At 41.3% G+C, this 18,450-nt stretch overlaps 2 protein-coding genes and 1 long non-coding RNA gene across 5 annotated transcripts; 1 reads left to right on the forward strand and 2 right to left on the reverse strand.

Moving 5' to 3' along the window:
* The first annotated feature begins 160 nt into the window (after window positions 1-160).
* On the forward strand, window positions 161-4,136 carry LOC115203732 (uncharacterized). Its single transcript, XR_003880242.1, has 3 exons — window positions 161-1,284; window positions 2,570-2,805; window positions 2,983-4,136. It is a non-coding gene; the product is annotated as an uncharacterized LOC115203732 (long non-coding RNA).
* Window positions 3,598-15,327, reverse strand: prr14 (proline rich 14). Of its 2 annotated transcripts, XM_029768641.1 has the most exons (11): window positions 15,017-15,327; window positions 14,126-14,295; window positions 13,844-13,979; window positions 13,679-13,750; window positions 12,968-13,027; window positions 11,727-11,770; window positions 6,565-9,879; window positions 6,327-6,474; window positions 6,072-6,184; window positions 5,869-5,937; window positions 3,598-5,745 (listed from the first exon to the last, which is right to left on the reverse strand). In XM_029768641.1, exons 6-11 carry the CDS (start codon window positions 11,732-11,734, stop codon window positions 5,427-5,429), a joined length of 3,972 nt encoding a protein of 1,323 aa, XP_029624501.1. In that variant the 5' UTR covers window positions 11,735-11,770; window positions 12,968-13,027; window positions 13,679-13,750; window positions 13,844-13,979; window positions 14,126-14,295; window positions 15,017-15,327; the 3' UTR covers window positions 3,598-5,426. The 2 variants fall into 2 exon arrangements, with proteins under 2 accessions (XP_029624501.1, XP_029624492.1); XM_029768632.1 differs by lacking the exon at window positions 12,968-13,027.
* Window positions 15,328-15,528: 201 nt separating this feature from the next.
* LOC115203720 (CD2 antigen cytoplasmic tail-binding protein 2) lies at window positions 15,529-18,418 on the reverse strand. Of its 2 annotated transcripts, none has more exons than XM_029768653.1 (7): window positions 18,267-18,418; window positions 17,774-17,849; window positions 17,444-17,579; window positions 16,965-17,122; window positions 16,300-16,879; window positions 16,095-16,180; window positions 15,529-15,845 (listed from the first exon to the last, which is right to left on the reverse strand). In XM_029768653.1, exons 1-7 carry the CDS (start codon window positions 18,275-18,277, stop codon window positions 15,735-15,737), a joined length of 1,158 nt encoding a protein of 385 aa, XP_029624513.1. In that variant the 5' UTR covers window positions 18,278-18,418; the 3' UTR covers window positions 15,529-15,734. The 2 variants fall into 2 exon arrangements, with proteins under 2 accessions (XP_029624513.1, XP_029624520.1); XM_029768660.1 differs by having other exon boundaries at window positions 18,105-18,418.
* Between the last annotated feature and the right edge of the window lie 32 nt (window positions 18,419-18,450).

Consider the following 18,450-nt stretch of genomic DNA (forward strand, 5'->3'; position numbering starts at 1 on the left):
CCAGTACCGAGTTGATGTGCAGGGGCACAAGGTAATTGAGGTAGCTACAGTATGTACATATAGGTAGGTGTAAAGTGGTTAGGCAACATGATAGATAATAGACAGTAGCAGCAGTGTGTGTGAAAGTGTGTGATTGTGTGTGGGAGTGTGTGGCGTCAGAATGCATGTGTGGGAGTGTTATGTGTGTCTGTGGACGAGTGTGTGTGTGCTTGGGTGACATCACTGTTGAAGAATGCAGTCTGGTTTTCCCCAAGTACTGAAATAAATATTCCTTACCTCTGGGTCAGAGAACAGAGAGTAGTTTGACGGAAGTCTTGAAACAGGGTGTGCACGTTAACTTAGACTAGAGTAGCAAAACAGTTGACCTATAACAGAGACCTTGAGAGAGTGGGCATGTCTCAACACATAGTTATCCAATTACCTAAATCATTCTCACTTACGATGGACCAAAAATATTGGGAATTGTATGTGTGTGTATGAAACAAAGTGTGCATGAAAGATGTGAGTTTAAAAGATGGATACAGGGGGAGACAGACATGAATACAGTGTCATAAAGATACTATTAACATGTACCGAAGAGGATAAGGAAGGACAGAGTACATGAAACCAAGCTGTTTGTTTTCCCTCAAGGCAAGGCATGTTTTGACTCACCTATGCAAGTTTTCAGGAATGTTGCACAGAGAGAGCAAGAGAGAGAGAGAGAGAGAGAGCGAGAGAGAGAGAAGAGGAGCTAAGAGGCACTGTATTCCATAACATCGCGATTGATAGAATAATAGAATGTGGAGAACCAACAAGTATGGTTGAAGTGGAGGTAGAGTGTAGTTAGATATAGATAAAGGTAGGGCCTGAGAGTGTGGGAGGGAGTGGGACGACAGAGGAGGTTAAAGTGTGAAAAGTAAAGGGGCGTGGAGGTTTCACACAGGAAAGAGTTATAATCCACTCCCAGCCTTCTCCTTTTTCAGACACCACTAACTTTCATGGTGACCATAAACAAAACTGAGACTCCAAAAGAAAGACAGACAGATTGCTCAAGAAAATGTTATAAACAAGAAGTATCTGGATAACATTTGGATATGTTAACTCAAGTCTTCACGAACCTGAAGCCACAACCAACTAGCAGCTGTGATCATTAACTAAATCCAGAAAGGAAAATAAATCAAAGAAAAGATCAGCTTTCTTCTTCACACCTCTGTCAGCCGTCATAAGTGAGGATTTCAGTTTGACTGGAGAGTAGACAGAGGCATACAGAGCTGTACTTTCCCAATCAAGATCAAGCCTGGACTAGTAAGCCAATTATTATCTGTGATATTTTTATGGTGTGTCATATACTATTGTTTCATTTCAGATACTGTGTGCTTTGTTAATCCACAAAAATGCTGTTATGTTGTTCTGTCTGTAATTCCCTTTGAGAATGAGTGTATGAGAGAGACCATATGGGAAAAGAGCTTAGCATCTCTCATTCATTGCTTTGAGTAATCAGGACTTTACAGACGCTCCAAGTTATTTCCCTAAAATACTTCTCCTTTATGATCAGTTGATGAGGAGAGCTCAAGAAAAGCCCCCAATAATGTTCTGTTGCCAAAGACTGAAGGGAGAGACTATTACAATGTAACTATTCTTCATTCATTGATATGATCTTTGCTGTAAGAATACATATCAAGTTACTGGAATTCACCAGGTCAAGTCTGAAACTGGGACAGGAAAAGGTTTCTCATGTTAACATTACAGCAGTACGATAATGTTGATGGTATCTAATGACATCTTAAATGTGATATACACTAAGTATAAAAAACATTAAGAACACCTGCTCTTTCCATGACATAGACTGAACAGGTGAATCCAGGTGATCCTTTATTGATGTCACTTCAATCAGTGTAGATGAATGAAGGGGAGGACATGCTAAAAAAAAAGCCTTGAGACAGTTGAGACATGGATTGGATATGTGTGCTATTCAGAGGGTGAATTGGCAAGACAAAAGATTGAAGTGCCTTTCAACGGGGTATGGTAGTAGGTTTGTGTCAAGAACTGCAGCGCTGCTGTGTATTTCACGCTCAACAGTTTCCCGTGTGTATCAAGAATGGTCCACCATCCAAAGGACATCCAGTCAACTTGTTGGGATGGAACTCAATATAAGGAAGGTGTTCGTAATGTTTGGTATACTCAGTGGACATACAGTCATAACATTTCCCTCTTGCTTTTCTTTCTCCATGACTAATGTTAGCACTCTGGCATATATTCACTTGCACACTGCACAGTGTAATCATTCCAGTTCTTCAGGCTCCTGTTTGATAGATAGCAATGCATACCTCATCCCATGGGGCATAGCAGTGCTTTGTCTGTGGAAAGTACCCTGGCAGAGAATGAGCATCTCAAACCATTTTTGTTGGCATGTCAGTGAAAGACTATTACAAACAAACTAATTTAGTTTTAGTAAACTAATATCCTACATCCTTTATGACAATGTCACAACTGCAAATAATACAGTACTATCAGACTTGAAAAATTGTATTCCCTTGTTCTGCATTTGATCTATCCTCTGAACTCTCTACTGCATCTCTTTTCTCCTCAGAAATGTCTGCCCAATCAGCAACAATGGAGGACATTCCACTGACTGCTGTCCCAGGGACAGGTGGCACGACAGATGCCCAAAATGACACCACCTGCCTTCAAGTGATCACCTGCTGTGGTCATGACCATACTGTTCCCTCCTGTGCCAAGGACAGGGACTATAGGAGACTGGCCATTAGCAGCATCATCTGTGGACTCTCCTGCATTGGCATTTTAGCTTTGGTCAACTCAGTCAAGGTAATTTCAAGCTTGTTTTTTTTAAACCTGTTTTTGGAAACATTCTGTAATGTAATAAAAGGTGTTGCCCCTTTAGGAACCATCTTGGTTCTCAAAATGTGCACATCTAAACTTAGAGTCTATATCTAAAATATGAGTCATATCAAAATATAATGTACTCTTCTATCCCTATGACAGGCTCGAGAGGCAAGGAAGACGACTCCAGAGAAGGCTAAACAATATTCCCAACGGGCAAAAACGTTTGGGATAATTTCTATTGTGGTGTGGGTGGTGATTCTGGTTCTCAGCCCACTACTATTGGTACTAGTGTCATACCTACTCACTCTGATAGACTGACCAATTCCCAGGAACCACCACGGTGGATGTACTGTACCATAAGGATGGCTACAGGACAGCGGTCCAACTTCTTTATTATTGATCTTGGACCGCCGTGACACTGTGAGGTGGGAAGAGATGGAAAAGCACCTCCAGTGACTCAGGGAGACTCCACTGTATACAGCCTTCCTGAGTATCACTCTGATAAGGCTGTCTTGCTGATAAGGATTTACAAAGGCACCTTTAACTTTCTTTTGTGTCACCCTGGAATTTATCGCTGGAAGAATGGTTTATAGTTAACATTCAAGTGATACCACAGCTATAAATACGTCGTAAATATTAAGATATTTTGACATTTATCAGTAGCCCAACCAGACTTTTAGCACTTAGAGTTAGGACTGTAGTCAAACTACCTCCTTCCTGAATAAGAGGTCGGTTCAGAGACGAGAGATGAGCAAGGGGACACAAAACAACCACTTGTTTTTGATATAGCATTTAATGTACACGGTTTATTTGCTGACATACATGAGTCCAAGACTGTATGAGTGTAAAACAGCAGAGATTTAAAAAATCCTGTATAAATTCTAAACAAACTGTGAGGCACTATACAGGGGCCTGACTCCAAAACACTCCCATGTCCACCATCTGTCTCAACCTTCACGTTACTTTTACCATTTATGATATGCAACATCAACTTTATTTTTTAACAATGTTAGATTTATATTTAGCTGTGAAATAAATTATTTGTATATGTGAGGAACTAACTATGAATGTCTAATTATAAAGGACAGATTGTGAACTAGGTATAATTCAATCAGGGCAGTGTTTCTGATTTAGAGTAATAGTGAAAACTGCTTTTGGTTTTAAATACCAAAAATGTACAATACTTAATTTTGGTTACATTACCATTTCTACATTTACTGTATTCATGTTATTGCATTACTTTATTGTATTTTATATTTATACTTGCATGTTCTAAGGGATTTTGTAATTAAATGAAAATACATTTACATCAATTTGATCTGAATTAAGTTCCTTTTCAGGCTATTTGCCTCATTTACATTAAGTTAATATAGCTACAAATACATTTTACTTAATATAAAGTCACTCTCTAGCTGTAACAAGAAATGCATACAAATACATTTATTCAATACAAACCACACAGTAAAGACACATTTTCAGAAATATAATTAGATCAAAAAAATTTGATGTAATAGAAAAGTAATTTGTATATACTAGCAATTTTCAATTAAATATTGCTATCAAAACAAATATTACAATCCACAATGATACAAAACATTACACTAATTGCATTGATCAAAATATTCATGCTAATGTTTCCATAGAAATACTCATTGGAGTGTCATGATGTTTATGTTCATTTTTACACAAGTAACAATTCTACATAGAATTTTTTACAAAAATGTATAAAATGGACAATATACATTTTATTTGCTATAGTTATGATCCGGAGGTGAAGAAAACAATACCATGTAATGTGTATACAAGGCAAAAATTGGCAGGAATAGTCAGGCAACAATTAAAGGACGGTTCTAAAAAAAAAATGAAGTCTGTGATTGTCAGAACCAGAAACATTTTCTTACAGCTATAATTTGGCCAAAAACAGAATTCTCAACATTCAATGTATCTTGAAAGTAGCTGCCATTCGATGCTAGTTGCCAATAACAGGTTTGCACCTACAGCTCAATTGGGAATTAACATCTGGAAATTGTTTGGCTAGTATGAATCCTTACTTGAGAAGTATGTGCATACAAGATCTGCTGTGTAACAATACATTGATGTCAATGGATAATATCCACAAAGATTTGAGTTGCATGTGGGCTTCCAAAGTTATGATTCAGTAGCAAGTGATTAATAAAGCAGAAAGTGTTTAATAATGATTAAAAGGCTGAGGCATTGGCATATTAAGAATGCAGATTATCAACAAAACTGTGTGCAGAAATAGTAGCAGTTTTAAATACAAACACTTATGAACTCACTGACCTAAACCAATGATATAAAATGCATTACATCCATAGATAATGAAATATTACAATAACAGTATATTCCATATCGTTATCTACAAATAGTACACAATGAAAATACAAAAATTCTTTAATTATCATTTTAAACGACTCAATGGAAGGTAAATAATACACCCCCACAAAAGAAAAACGTTGTAAACAATTACAGAAGATGAGGACGAGCTTGATGTTGGATGGAAGGCAACGGGGCTGGGCAATTTGTAATAAGAATATTTTCGAAAATGTAAATGTGCTTTTGTCTACCCCTTTGATTGGCATTTGTCAACAAATATTCTGGTCAAAAGCTAACCAGGAATCCAGCTGGTCAAGCTTGGAGCAAAGAAGTGAATCAAGCTCCTGTAGATTGAGGGTGGGGTGATCTTTAGAAGAGGGGCAACCCCCACGCTTGGGCCTTCCGAAAGGAGAGCCAACCCCAGCTTTCCTGGGTAAACCACCCCCTGCCCCAGCAAGTGGCTTCCTTGTCTTTCTGGCCACACCAACCTCTGGGAACTCCACAAAACGCTTCATGCGCTTCTGACCAAGGAGGGAATGAGACCCATCACGTCGACTGAGTGGCACCTCAAATATGGTCTCCAGCCGTCTGGGACGAAATAAAAACAAACACAGAGCAAGGAAGTTGTTAATGAAAGGAGTCAGTCAATCATTACAATGATGTTTACATGTACTGTAGGATGAACAATAAGATGCATGAGTGAACAGTAACCTTTCAGGGGGCTTGGTGAAGTTTTTATTAGTGTAGATTTCCTCCAAACTGAACGCCTTCTTCTTCACCCTGTTGGAAAACATAACAGATTAGTTGGGTTGTTTGTAATCCCTGTCATCACATTTTACGAATACAGGTAGCAAGTTTACCATATACACACGTTACAACACAGATACACCGTCACACACTTCAAATACACATACCTGATAGGCTTGGGCAGGCCCATGGGTGTGAGGTTGTGGAGGGGCTTGGGTAAGGCTTTGCGAATTCGAATGGATGACACTTTCCTTCGTTCCTCATGTTTGCCGGTTTCCAACTGTGCAAACACCACCAGTGTTACCATGGTGAAGGTGGGTTAAAGCCAGACTCACTTATCTACTCATCTTCGGCACTAATCACATACTGTATGTCATATGTAAATTACATAGTTCACATTCAATATTACGTGGTGAGTGTACCTTAATTTCAGAATCTGACAATGCTTTTTCCTCTCTCATCCCTATGGCTTCGAACTCATTCCTGAAACGGTTGCTGTCCTCCACATTCTCCCCGTTCTCCTCACGCTGCTGGCTTGTCTCATTCTCCAAGGGAATCTTTGACAATGCACTGGAAACATGGTGGAATTAATCATTTTTAACTACCGTAATCAAAAAGGAAAATATGTATTTTTGAACAAAGGACAAAGTGGTGTTTTACCTGCAAAGGGAGGAGACTGAAGCAGAGGAGATGTCGGAGGTCAGGTCACGTACAGAAGAGCAGGATGGTGAAATGGAAGAGGAAACACTGGAGGGGGAAGAGGTATCATGACTGCAAGCACTACTAGTGGCAGCTAGACTTCCATTTCGCAACTTCCTAGAGATGAAGGCCAGGGGGCTTGACAGGAAGCAGGAGGCCCAGACAGAGATGGAAGTGGAGAGTGGCACACTGGGTAACAGGTGGTAGGACGGGTTGCCCAATGAATAGGACCTTCTTGAGGGGAACACCTCCTTACGCAGGCATAACGGAGCTATCTCCCGCTCAATTTCCACACTAGAGACAGTATGACGGCGTGGACGTCTGGACGGTGCGGGAGGAGTGGGGACAGGAGGAAAGAGGGCGGGGTGGAGCCGGGGTACGGAGAGGATCCTGCCGTGCAGAGAGGTGGTCCAGTGGCCGTCATGGTGGAGGAGAGCAGGGATCTCTGGGCAGGAGTAGCTGCGCAACAGACGCTTGTTAAGGGTGGTGTTATCTGATGAAAAGTCCATCTGCTCACCAATCGCGGTATTTCTCTCCTCTTCTTCCTGCCCCCCCTTCCTAATCACAGGCCTGTGCTTCCTACATTGAGTTGCTGCTTTCTTTGGCTTCTTTTTTTGCCCCCTCCCCCTGAGCCTCGTCTCAGAGGGTACACGCAGTTCAGAACACTCATCCTCCTTCCCCTGCTCCTCCTCCATCACCTGGTCAACAGTCTCATTCTGGCCAAGGTTAGTTGGTTCAGAGGCAGTGTAAAACACTTCTACATCAGAGTCCCTTGCCACATCATTTCCTTGCATAGCCATAGAATGTTTCACTATATTTTTGTTCAGCTTGATTGAACATTTGGGATAAGTTCGCCAAGGCACAGTTCTCTTTTGATCTTCAACTGTTATTTGATTAAGTTGCAGGGACTGAGTTGTCTCGTCATTGTCCTCTGTGGACAGACCTCCCCTGACTCTCTTATGTCCACCAAGGGGTTCCACAAACCTCTTATCCACCTGTAACGCATCACTGACAGACATTTTATTAGATCCATTCCGACTCTTCTTTGGGCTCTTGCTAGAGTCAGACCCACTCCTTTCTGCTCCCCAACCTGCGTCTTTGCGGACAGCCACCACTGCGCTAGTCTGTAATGTCTGTTGTGTAACGTCTGAAGATCTAGAAGCTACATGGACATTGTCATCTTTGCTGGGCTTCAAAGAGTGCAAGTGATCGGCACCAACATCAGTTAGCCCTGAAGATGTGCCAAGCTGATGGGTTGAGCTTGAGTTATGAGACCTCCTGGATTTATTTTGTTTCGGTGGTTTTAGTGGACGACTCTCTTCTGAAGTGATCTCATTCACCTTCAGAGAGTTTTGTTGATTTTGAGATGACGCCACTTCAACCACTGGGTTAATCTTCCTCTTCTTACAGATGTATTTTTGCTGATTTTTGGATGCCGTTTGAGGCCACTTCCCCTTGATATCCAAGTGCTGCTCAGAGATGGGCAGTTCATGATTTTCTTTCATCAAAGCGGTTGTCACGGTAGTTACCATTTCCATATTACATGCTGAACTAGAGTCAGTGTCACCATAACTCAAGGCACTGGTCATACCCCTACTATTGCTGGCTGCTATGCTGTTGTCACACAAACTGTCATTACTGTGCTCTAGTACACTCCCATTACTTGAAGTGGCCATTACTGTGAGAGACGTATTTTTCTTAACAGGCCCACTTCGACCTCTACCTTTGTCCTTCATCACCTCCATCAGAGGTACATGCGTTTCAGAGGGTTTTTGAGTGGTTTCAATGTATACGGTAGAACTCTGGCTAACCCGAAGCAGCACCCTACTTTTAAGAGGCTGAGATTTAGAAGTTGCACACGGTTTTGTTCCAACCCCCGGCCGGACAAGTTCTACATCACTTGCGTGCTCTACCGATGTTAATGTGCAACTTTCTAACTCAACATCTACCCTGTCTTCTTTTGTAACCTCTTCACATCGCTCTCTTTTCGTCCGTTTCACTCTTTTCTTTTTCTCTGCGTCTCTCTTGATCGCTGTAAAAGGAGTTGCTCTGCATCTCCTCTTAACTTCCTTTGCTGAGCCTGCCATATAGCCTTGCTTTCCTTCACACTCATCTATCTGCTTTTGAAGACACTGACTGACTGAGGCACAGTTGTTCAGTGTTGTGTTTACAAGTTTTCTGGTGCTTTTCCGGATAGACATATGTGACTGGGAACCACACACCAACATGTTTCGGTCTTGAGGCAGACCAACAGTTTTTATGCTGTCATCATCTGCCTGGCATAGACTCTCAGAAGGGGTATTGTAGATAGAGGATAATGGACTAGATGTTTCACTGTCAATACAGTCCCAGATTTTGTACTCTACATATGATTTTGTGGCAAGCCGTTTAGCCTTGGGCTCACAGATTCCTACTTCAGCTGGCAAACTAGAGATGTGGTCTGCTTCAGATGTGTTAATTGCAGCAGAGGGACTGCTCTGTGATGCAGCTTCATTTAGAAAAACACTTTTTCGGCGCAATGGTCTCCGGTGAGCCCCTGTCAAATCCACCTGCTCCTCCATTTGGACAATGAGAGACAGCTTGGACCCACATGAGGAACTTGAGGGGTCAGGGGATTGAAAGGACATGGAAGAGCATGAGTGGAACTGGGACTCCGTTGATTCAGAACCACACTTGATATTGCTTCTGAGTAGAGGACTACGCTGCATACAAGGTAATGAATCATTATTATTTGTCTCCTTTTCTGAGCTGTTTGACATACAGGTGTCCCTTTGCGCATCTCCAGGTGGCATCATATTTTGTTTCCCCTCAAGAGAAAAGTAATCCTCTTCTGGAGTGCCGTGGGTTTTTAGATCCATGCTGAACTTTAAGTGTTTACGAGAGACAGGGTCATGTCCTTCTCTTCCAGCTTCAAAGTGTTGCACTGTGCCAGAGGTTTGCTCGTACCCGGGTCCTTGTTGGTGAGAACTATGAGAGGCAGAGGAGACGTCTACATCTGGTTCAGGTGGGGAGCCATTGGGTTTGAAAAGTCGGACGGGACTCATGACAATCTGTGTGAAACTGGCCATCTTAGATTTAAATGACTGAAACAATGGGCCAATCACCCATCGCTTCACAGAGGTCGGGCTTCCAGGGGGCTTTCCACAGCCAACCTCTTCATCCGCCTCCATGCCTGATTGGTTGAAATCATGTTCAGTCTTGCCAGTAGTATTTACATCTAAAGTTAATGTGGAAGAGGATGGAATCGCTTTATTTGAGCCTTTCGTGTCTTTGTTCCTACAATGGAAAGAAACAAAAAAGAACACATGAACAGAGAAAAACAACACTATTGTACAAAATACAGGTATGTTTAACAAACTACAATTAGGTGTAATGGTATTATTCATCCAAACTAAGGCTAGGCATTACCAGCTTGTTTTTATGAATACTTATGAATGAATCTTAACCAAATAATTCCCTGACTAGTACCCCTACCTTAAACTACAGTTGGGGATATGAAGAGGTTGAACGTAATCAGACAAGCCTTCCCTAATCTGAAATGTTAACTCCATCCATTTCCCTTCATCTATTTTTCCTCCATCCTTTTTCATCACAAAAGAGATCAACCTGGCCAACTGAGCAACACCATCCATGATCACTGATCTCACTAGGCAGGTTTCCATTGACCCAGGTTTATTTGACAAAAGCAATGCCGCAAAAAAAAAAAACATTAACGTGTAATTAAAAACAGCAGCTATAGGAGAAAGTTTCTCAAGATCGACAACATTTGTATCTGTTCGACAGGGGGAGGATTTTTCTTTTTGTTAATCTTTATTGCAACAAATGATGGAAATTATTTTTTCGGAACAAATTATTGCTGAATAACTTAAGGTACGCGGGGCACGTGAGGTCATCACCCAACTATAAAGCTCTGCTCAACATTTAATTCTAAATGCCTACTGTTTTCTAAATGTATTATTCAACTATGAAAATAATGTTTCTTTGCAGGATAAGATTGGTCTTGACTTTCAAGAAAGCCTGAATTACTTCACCTTGCTTTTCTGGTCGGCTGAATGCAAGTTTCACCATCCAATTTTTTCAGATCTACAGGAGTGCAGGTTTCAGTGGCACATGAGAATTATATATGAGAGGTTCGGGGGGGAGCGACCCCACCATGTAAATAAAGTAATAGAATCAACAGCCAATGTTCACTTTTTTTCATTGGGACTATGACAGTCTATTACAAATCTGTCCCGACAGTGCTTTGATATTATTTAAATCTGAAGGAAGTACGGTTTGAAGTGACTGAAATGCATCAAAGGTATTGGGAAGTTCAAAAGATCGGCAATCATTTTGTATGATCTTTTCTGTAGAAAATACTATCATTGGTGATGTTCTTTTCCTCCCAGTCTTATTTAGTGCATGGTCTTGTCCACTCTGTTCTAATGAGTCCTGCGTGGCTTGTGAGCATTGTAGAGGGAAACAAAGTTGCATCTTTCAGCGATGGGGTCATAATATTTTGTTGCTTAAACAGTTCAAAAGATTTCACCAAATTTGTAAAAAATATAAAAATACAGAATATAGCAGCTATCGGAGGTTACTTATGTAACCCCGGTTCTACGAACCAAGAGCAATTTTATTTATTTTTTATCTCAGTTTCTCACAACCACATTTTCAAATCAGGCGAAAACTAGTTTGGGAAACGCTGTATTAGAATGTGGCAAATAGTCAATTATTGCATTCTATACATGCTGGTTTTGAAGGCCACATGAAACAGATGGGTCGGAGGGCATACAGGCAGCAAACAATTTATTAATGCGCAATTTGCTTAAATGGTTAATGGAAAGACTTCAACCACTTCATTTAAAAAAACAATTTTTTAGGTGTGACGGTATTACACCCAGCTGTTTTTAAATCGACACAAGATAGTTAATTGGAAACACCGTAGCAGGCAAATGTTGCATCTATTTTCTATGCGAACTTGCTAAATGTTGACAAAAACCACTTGATAGGTTAATGGAAACAGCCACTGACTCGATCAATTTCTCCACCCATGGTAAAACACTTAGTTTCTAGACATTTGAACAAATCAAGTCATATACACACAAAAAACATTGAACTTCTATGCAAGTCATCATACTCACTTAGACATTTGACATTCTGATGCAACATTGAGATCCAAACCGCTCTGCAAAGTAAGTAAATATTTACATCATAAAAATATCCATATAGTGTAATCACTTTGCCAATAATTGCCTCTGCCTTTATCGCACATAGTGGCCATGAAAAATAAATAGGTTATTAAAGATTTTATGCAACCAAAAAATGTTTTTTGGTTGCAAAATGGCTTTTATAGAGGCAGCGTCAATCTGCAATAAAACTGATTGTTAATGTAAACATCACTGAGGATGTCTGGCTAGTTAGGCCAGTCATGTTTGCAGACACTAATTATTGCTCTTTGCTGTGCGTCTCTAAGATGCAGCAGACCGTGAAAGAGGATTAATTTACATCTTTCTATCGATTGCACCACTGCATTGTGTAGGGCACTGTACTACCAAAACACAGTGCACTAGGGTTGGGCCATGTCTGGAATGACACATGGTCCTGTCCAAACGTCGTTGATATACGATCGTATCGTCTATTTTCCCTCTCAGGAAGGGGGGGGGGGGGGGGGGGGGGGGGGGGGGTTGCAGAATGACTTACAAATTGGTAGGGCTATGTTTCTCATGTACATTAAAAAAAACTCATATCAGTTATATTAGCCTGCTGTGAACCATCCAGAGGTGTGGGGGTAAATGGGAGTCAGAGGGGCGGGGGCACTCAGGGAATCCCTGCCGACGTCACAGGATTCTCCAATCACATAACTTATTACCGGCGCAGGTGAAGGCACGGGGGCAATTACGCACAGGGGGGAAAAAAGAAGAACAGTGGGAAACGCGGGAGGGGAGGAAGGAACGGACAAAGAAATAAGGAGAAATATAGAACGAAGAAACCAGAAACAGATAGAAGAGGACATCGAAAGACAAAGAACGGATTAAAAGATGAAGAATGTGAGTGAGTGATTCCCGTAAACGCAAGCCAATGCCAAGCTAAGCCACAAAAGATACTATTTAATTTGTTGATTATCGAAAGGCTCATTGGTGTATAAGTAAAGCGCTCTGAACCGAGCTAGGATTTTGTTTCCTTTCTTGAACCGGCCGAGTGCCATTCTGTGAACATTAAATATATCACTTATTTTTGCAACTTAAAAACCTGACTCTTCCCGTTTACGCCACCCCTCGCTACCGCATAGATCGGAACCCCTCTGGAGTGATCACACTACCTTTTAAAAAACGAATATTATAGCCATACCAATCGTAGGCTATTGTTATTTCATCTTGATCACCTGGGTAAGCGCATTTGCGACATTCTTCCATTAGGCTCCATTCCAACAGCAGACCACAAGCTAAGGGAAATGGTGAGAGGAGAGTGCGTAGATGCGAGAAGGAATTATACATCGAGCAAATTGATGATGCTGTTTGTATGTGGCTGCTATGAAAGTGAACCGTGTGTGCGGGTGATCCTGGGTGTATTCATTCCGCCGACTCTGTTGAGAAACTTTTGTTAAACGGAAGCAAATGGAGTGAAACAGGTATAAACCTACCTGAATTTGTCCAATTGAAACTCTCGTTTGCAACTGTTTGGACTAATGATTACACCAAGATCAGCTAGATGCAGGCAAGTGTGCAAGGAGGTATTTAATGTGTCACTGTCTGTCACCTTGATAACTCCAATTAGTTGCGCAGCCTGTGCACCTACATTATAAACTTTAATTTGTAGGGTACGTTGTAGCAAACTCATGATGGGTATAGGGAAAATCATGTGGTAGTATCATGTAGTAGCCTAAAGCTATCGATGTTACATTGAGCTGGCTAAATGGAATATGAATGACAGTGATCCAATATGCTGTAATAGAAATAAGGCCATGTTCATAAAAATGTAATAAATTGTCCACCCTAATCTTAACCAGCACCGACCACCACTGATGTACAGACAGATTATCTAGAGTGGATACAGTAGAAAGCGGCCCATACACAAATAGACATTTATTGCATACCTTTTTTAGCGGTTGTTTGCGGGGGGGATCAACTCTCATTAGCTTTACTGACAGGGACTGAGACACTTGCATCTAAGGATCAGAAAGGAGTGAACTGATTACCAAACAAGACCCTTTCAAGTAGCTTATATCTAAGAAGCCATTAAGACTTAAACATGAATCTACCACATTGCTCTCCCTCTTGGCAGGGGATGTATTTTGTCTGGACTCCGCCACTGCGTCTTTGGGCTCCTGCTTCTTCGGTGTCTTCTGAATGCGCACACTCCTCCTCCTGTCACCAGGCTTTTTGCCATCTTCACAGCTGTGGGAGATGAACAGTTATGGTTTGGACTCTTCACCAGTAGCTCTCAGTAATTGCGATGGTGGTTAAAAACATGGGTTTCAAACAAGCAAGAACATAAATACAATAGGGGAAGAGGAAAGCAAAAGGTGCCTGGGGAACTATACCTGGGGGTGATGGAGGAAAGAGGGAGAAGGTGGGGTGGAGGTTCGCTGTGAGGGAGATTACAGAAAGGGGTTGGGGGAACCTTGGCATTTCCCTCCATTGGACAGACTATTTAGGGGAGCAAGTCAGGGAACTAGATCAACATCCTCGCTCTCCCCCTATCTGTCTTTCTCTGTAAAGACAACAGAAATAAACATGCTGGACATCAACATAAGTGAAACATTTGATAAACATGCTTTTATCTAATTTCCAAATTAGGTAGGCACTGGCTTGCTTGCTTATGGTATATGTTCAACAATTGCACAGTAAACATTTGTGCAAAATGTACACAAATGTGTTAGCTAGCTTGTGCTTTTATTTTCATCCAGCTAACAACACATCTCCTTCTAGTTTAATTAACCTTCCCAGAATAAACAATAAAACGTGATTTGATTAGTTTTACCTCGTCAGCTAACAAATACGTGAATAAGCCACTAATTGCTACCCGTATTTGATGGATATATCATTTTCATGCACTCTTTTGAACAAAGCACATTATTTGTGTTGTCATGGGGATGGTACACCGGTGGAGGCCACTTCTACAAGAGCTCGTTATTCGTTAACTAGTGGTAGATCTGTGTTGTGCATATCGTGAACTTCAACGCAATAGCCGACTAAGGTCTATGTGGTAGTCAGCTAGCTAAATTAGCTTGGTAAAGTCGGGAGAATTCAATCATTTCAAGGAGGATAACGTAAAATGAGGGTAGGGTGAGTATTAGTAGCTAGCTAGCTAGCTAACGTTAGCAAATATGCTAACGTTCGCAGCCAGCCAATGCACTGCTGCGATAACATTATAGTCATAAACATTAAAAATATGCATATTTTATGAAGCCAAGTTGAAGTAGTAAACTTACCGCACCGCCCAAATTCTTTGCTAAGAAAAATGAAGTTTTGTTATAATACAATCTTGTACAGACATCTTTAACGTAAACACGACTTTCACAAATGTCCGTTCATTATCAAAAGTTCCACTGGCACACCGATCAAGAAACCAATCAGAGGGAAGCTTTCACATGGAAGAAATCCCTCCAGAAAATCTAACCAATGAAGGAAAGCTATAAACGTTTCTCAACCAACTGCATTCTAGTGAAGGGATCTTGTTAGGTAAGGACGGCCAACAGAAGTCAGAAAGCAGTCTTTGTCCTCGAGTGATGTACATTAGAACCAATCAGAAAGACGGAAAGTAGCTGGTTCAGAAGCCAGTCTAATACAAAATATTATTTTAGCAAATGTGTCTAACTGCTCTTAAAACCAATGTTGTAACACTGTGCACTATATAGAAACTCAAAAAATATTTAGTAAAATGATTTAGCAATGTTTCAAGACCTTGCTTGTAGGCTTAGCAGCAGACAAGAAATAGACAATGTAAAATACCAATTTGTTTATTTTAAAACAGGAAGGCTACATACAATAACAGATCAGATAACAGAGAATTTGAATGTGTGTGAGCGAGCGAGACTATCATTGGTATTTATTAGGATCCCCATTAGCGACTGCAAACGCTGCAGCTACTCTTCCTGGGGTCCACATGAAACATAATACATAACATTATTAGTCAAGAACTGATCATGGTCATGTGTAAAGATCAAAGTCTAGTCTCTTGGAATTGTAGAACTGAGCGCTTCCCTGTTCAATCCTCCTGCAGTAAACACCATCTTTGAAATAGCCCTCATCCACCCAGCCCTGAAAGAGACAGAAAATAGGGATTAGTGGACAGAACCGGCCTGGCCTAATCCAGTATAACCAGGTACAGGATCATAAGGGAAGAAGGAAAATAAACTGTGTGACCACCAGAAAAACAGACCAGTAGCAGAATGGTACGTACTGTTGATGTTCCTACCCCTAGGACAGTTACTAGAGCAGAAGTGCAGATACTACTGCCCTTAATTTATTGTCCATTATACTGTAATAGAAAATAGAGGCAATTCAAACCTGCATCTGCTGACTGCTGAAGGGGCCGTAGAGTTCAGAATTCTCCTCTGTGTCCCATTTATACTCCCACATCACGTCATCACTCACTTAAGACAAACAAAATATGTTTACACATACATCTCAAAAGTCAACAAAAATTGCACCTGTAATAGTAGTGTAAATGGTTTGGAACCAGCTGACCGCAAACCAATTTACTCTTACTAACCCGTCTCATCATCCTGATCCTCTTTGTCCGGAGCTTTGACACTGTGCTTCTCGTCAATTTTGTCTGCAAACATGTCAAGCTCATCTTCCTCCTCCTCCCCATTTTTACTCCTCCCCACTGATTGCTGCTGGCTCTTCCCTTTCAGTGTGTAGGCCAGTTTTTCATACGTCTGCTGGTATATTTCAAACACCCCACTCCCAACCAGTCTGTCTGCCAGTGCCGTGAGCCTGTCCAGTTTTTCGGTATCCCTATTTGTTTCTTCTGCTTTCCCGTTCTCTTCCCTCTGCTTTCCCTTCTTACGCCCACCTAGGCCTCCAAGCCGGCGAAGCCCTGTGGCAACAGTCTCCCCAGGTAATAGCAGCTCCAACACAGCCTCTGTGAGCTGATGCTGGCTGTAGGATGCCAGGGGGTCCTCAACTGGCTCCTTTCCTTCTTCCATGTCTTCCTCTTCGTCACTGTCTGCCTGCTTCTCCTCTCGCTGTTTCTCTTCTTCTGCCTCATCTTCATCCCCCACTCTCCTCCTCCTCTTGGCTGCCAGACCTTTCTTCTTTCGTTTAGTAGGTTGCTCTCTTATTTTCACCTAAAGAGCGAGATAAATACATTACTTCACTGTGTGTGACATTTCTGCAGTGAACAACTAATCAAATAACTAAAGACACAGTTACCCAGTCAATGTTGTCAAGCCAGTTGTCCCTGATCTCCTCATCCTTTTTGACATAGTAGTTTCCTTCAGAGTCAAAGTGCCCTTCTTGCATCTCCTCATCCAGATTAAAGGGTGTGATGGGAACTCCCTCGTCACAGTCAATTGTTGCCCCCTCCTGACCTAAAACAAAACATGCACTTTTAGACATTAACAGGTAGACTCAGCGATATGACAGATGCAAAAACTAAACAGCATAGTGGATCAACAGCTAAGAGTGTTAAAGTGCAACGCTCAACTTCTCCGCTGATTTGATTCCTGTGGCTACCACGTTGTAATGGGTAAGGTGAACCCGTGCACATACTGTGTGTGACTGTGTGAGAGAAGTCTTGCGTCTCACTCATCCCAATATCTGCGGTGCTGCTTGTGGCAATGACAGTCTACCTTTAAATAACTGGAGGGCCAGATCTCAGTTATGAAGACAATCAAATTGGTAAGACAAACCTTCCACATCGTCACTGGCCAATATGTTGTATTTGCTGCTCTTATCTCCATCATCTTCTTCCTCGTCCTCCTCGTCACTGTCCAGAGAATGTTTTCCCTTGAACCTGGAGCCCGGCCCAACCACGTCCTCACATAACTGGCGAGCAAACAAAGCAAACTGGTCAGTATAGAAAACCCACAAATACCTCTAGCTAACACAAGTAATTGAAAGACTCTTACATCAAAAAACATATTTGTGTTGGTCAGATGTAATTCTTATGTCCAACTATGCTGTTAAAAAAGAATGTAGCACTATACTTAAGATCTGAGAACAAGTGTTTGTGGCAGCACCTTTTTCTTTGGAACGTCCTCATCCAACAACTCTCCACCATCGCCGTCCCCAAACGTGACTTTCCTTTTTGACATGCTGTTGATGACAGAAGAGAAAACAAATCTAAATGTACATGTTTGTAGTATACATGTCTATATATTGCTGTACTATAATGAATCAAATGGAAGCAATCTTCTTCGCTAACGTTAGCTAACTACTGCGCTAGCTAACGTTAACTAGTAACGTTAGCGAGCTAACTAACGTTAGTTAGCTAACCATTTACTGAAGCTTTTGAATAAGTATGTTATCAATATTTAAGCGACTACACTATTCCACGTGACGTTAACTTACGTGATACGATTATTTCCACAATAGTGTGACTACTACAGCTATAGCTAGCTAAATTAGTTTTGTTTTGCTAGCTGACTAACGTTACAGTACTAGCAGGTACAACGACACGTGCAGAGTTAGTAAATAACGTTAAGGGGCGTAAGTTAGCTAGCTTCACAACACCTTGCATGCATCTGAGGATGGATAAGGATAATTAAAAATACAACATGTATCTAAATGCAGATCGCTAAGGAAAACAAAAACTACTTCGCTAGTACTAGCTATCGATACGAAAAGTCTGCAAGCGCCATTCAACTAAACAGGAAGTGATGTCGAACCTGACGCGTACCGTTCTGCGGCGTGTTCA

This window comes from Salmo trutta, chromosome 1 (genome assembly GCF_901001165.1).
Source record: "Salmo trutta chromosome 1, fSalTru1.1, whole genome shotgun sequence".
In the NCBI taxonomy this organism is placed as follows: domain Eukaryota; kingdom Metazoa; phylum Chordata; class Actinopteri; order Salmoniformes; family Salmonidae; genus Salmo; species Salmo trutta.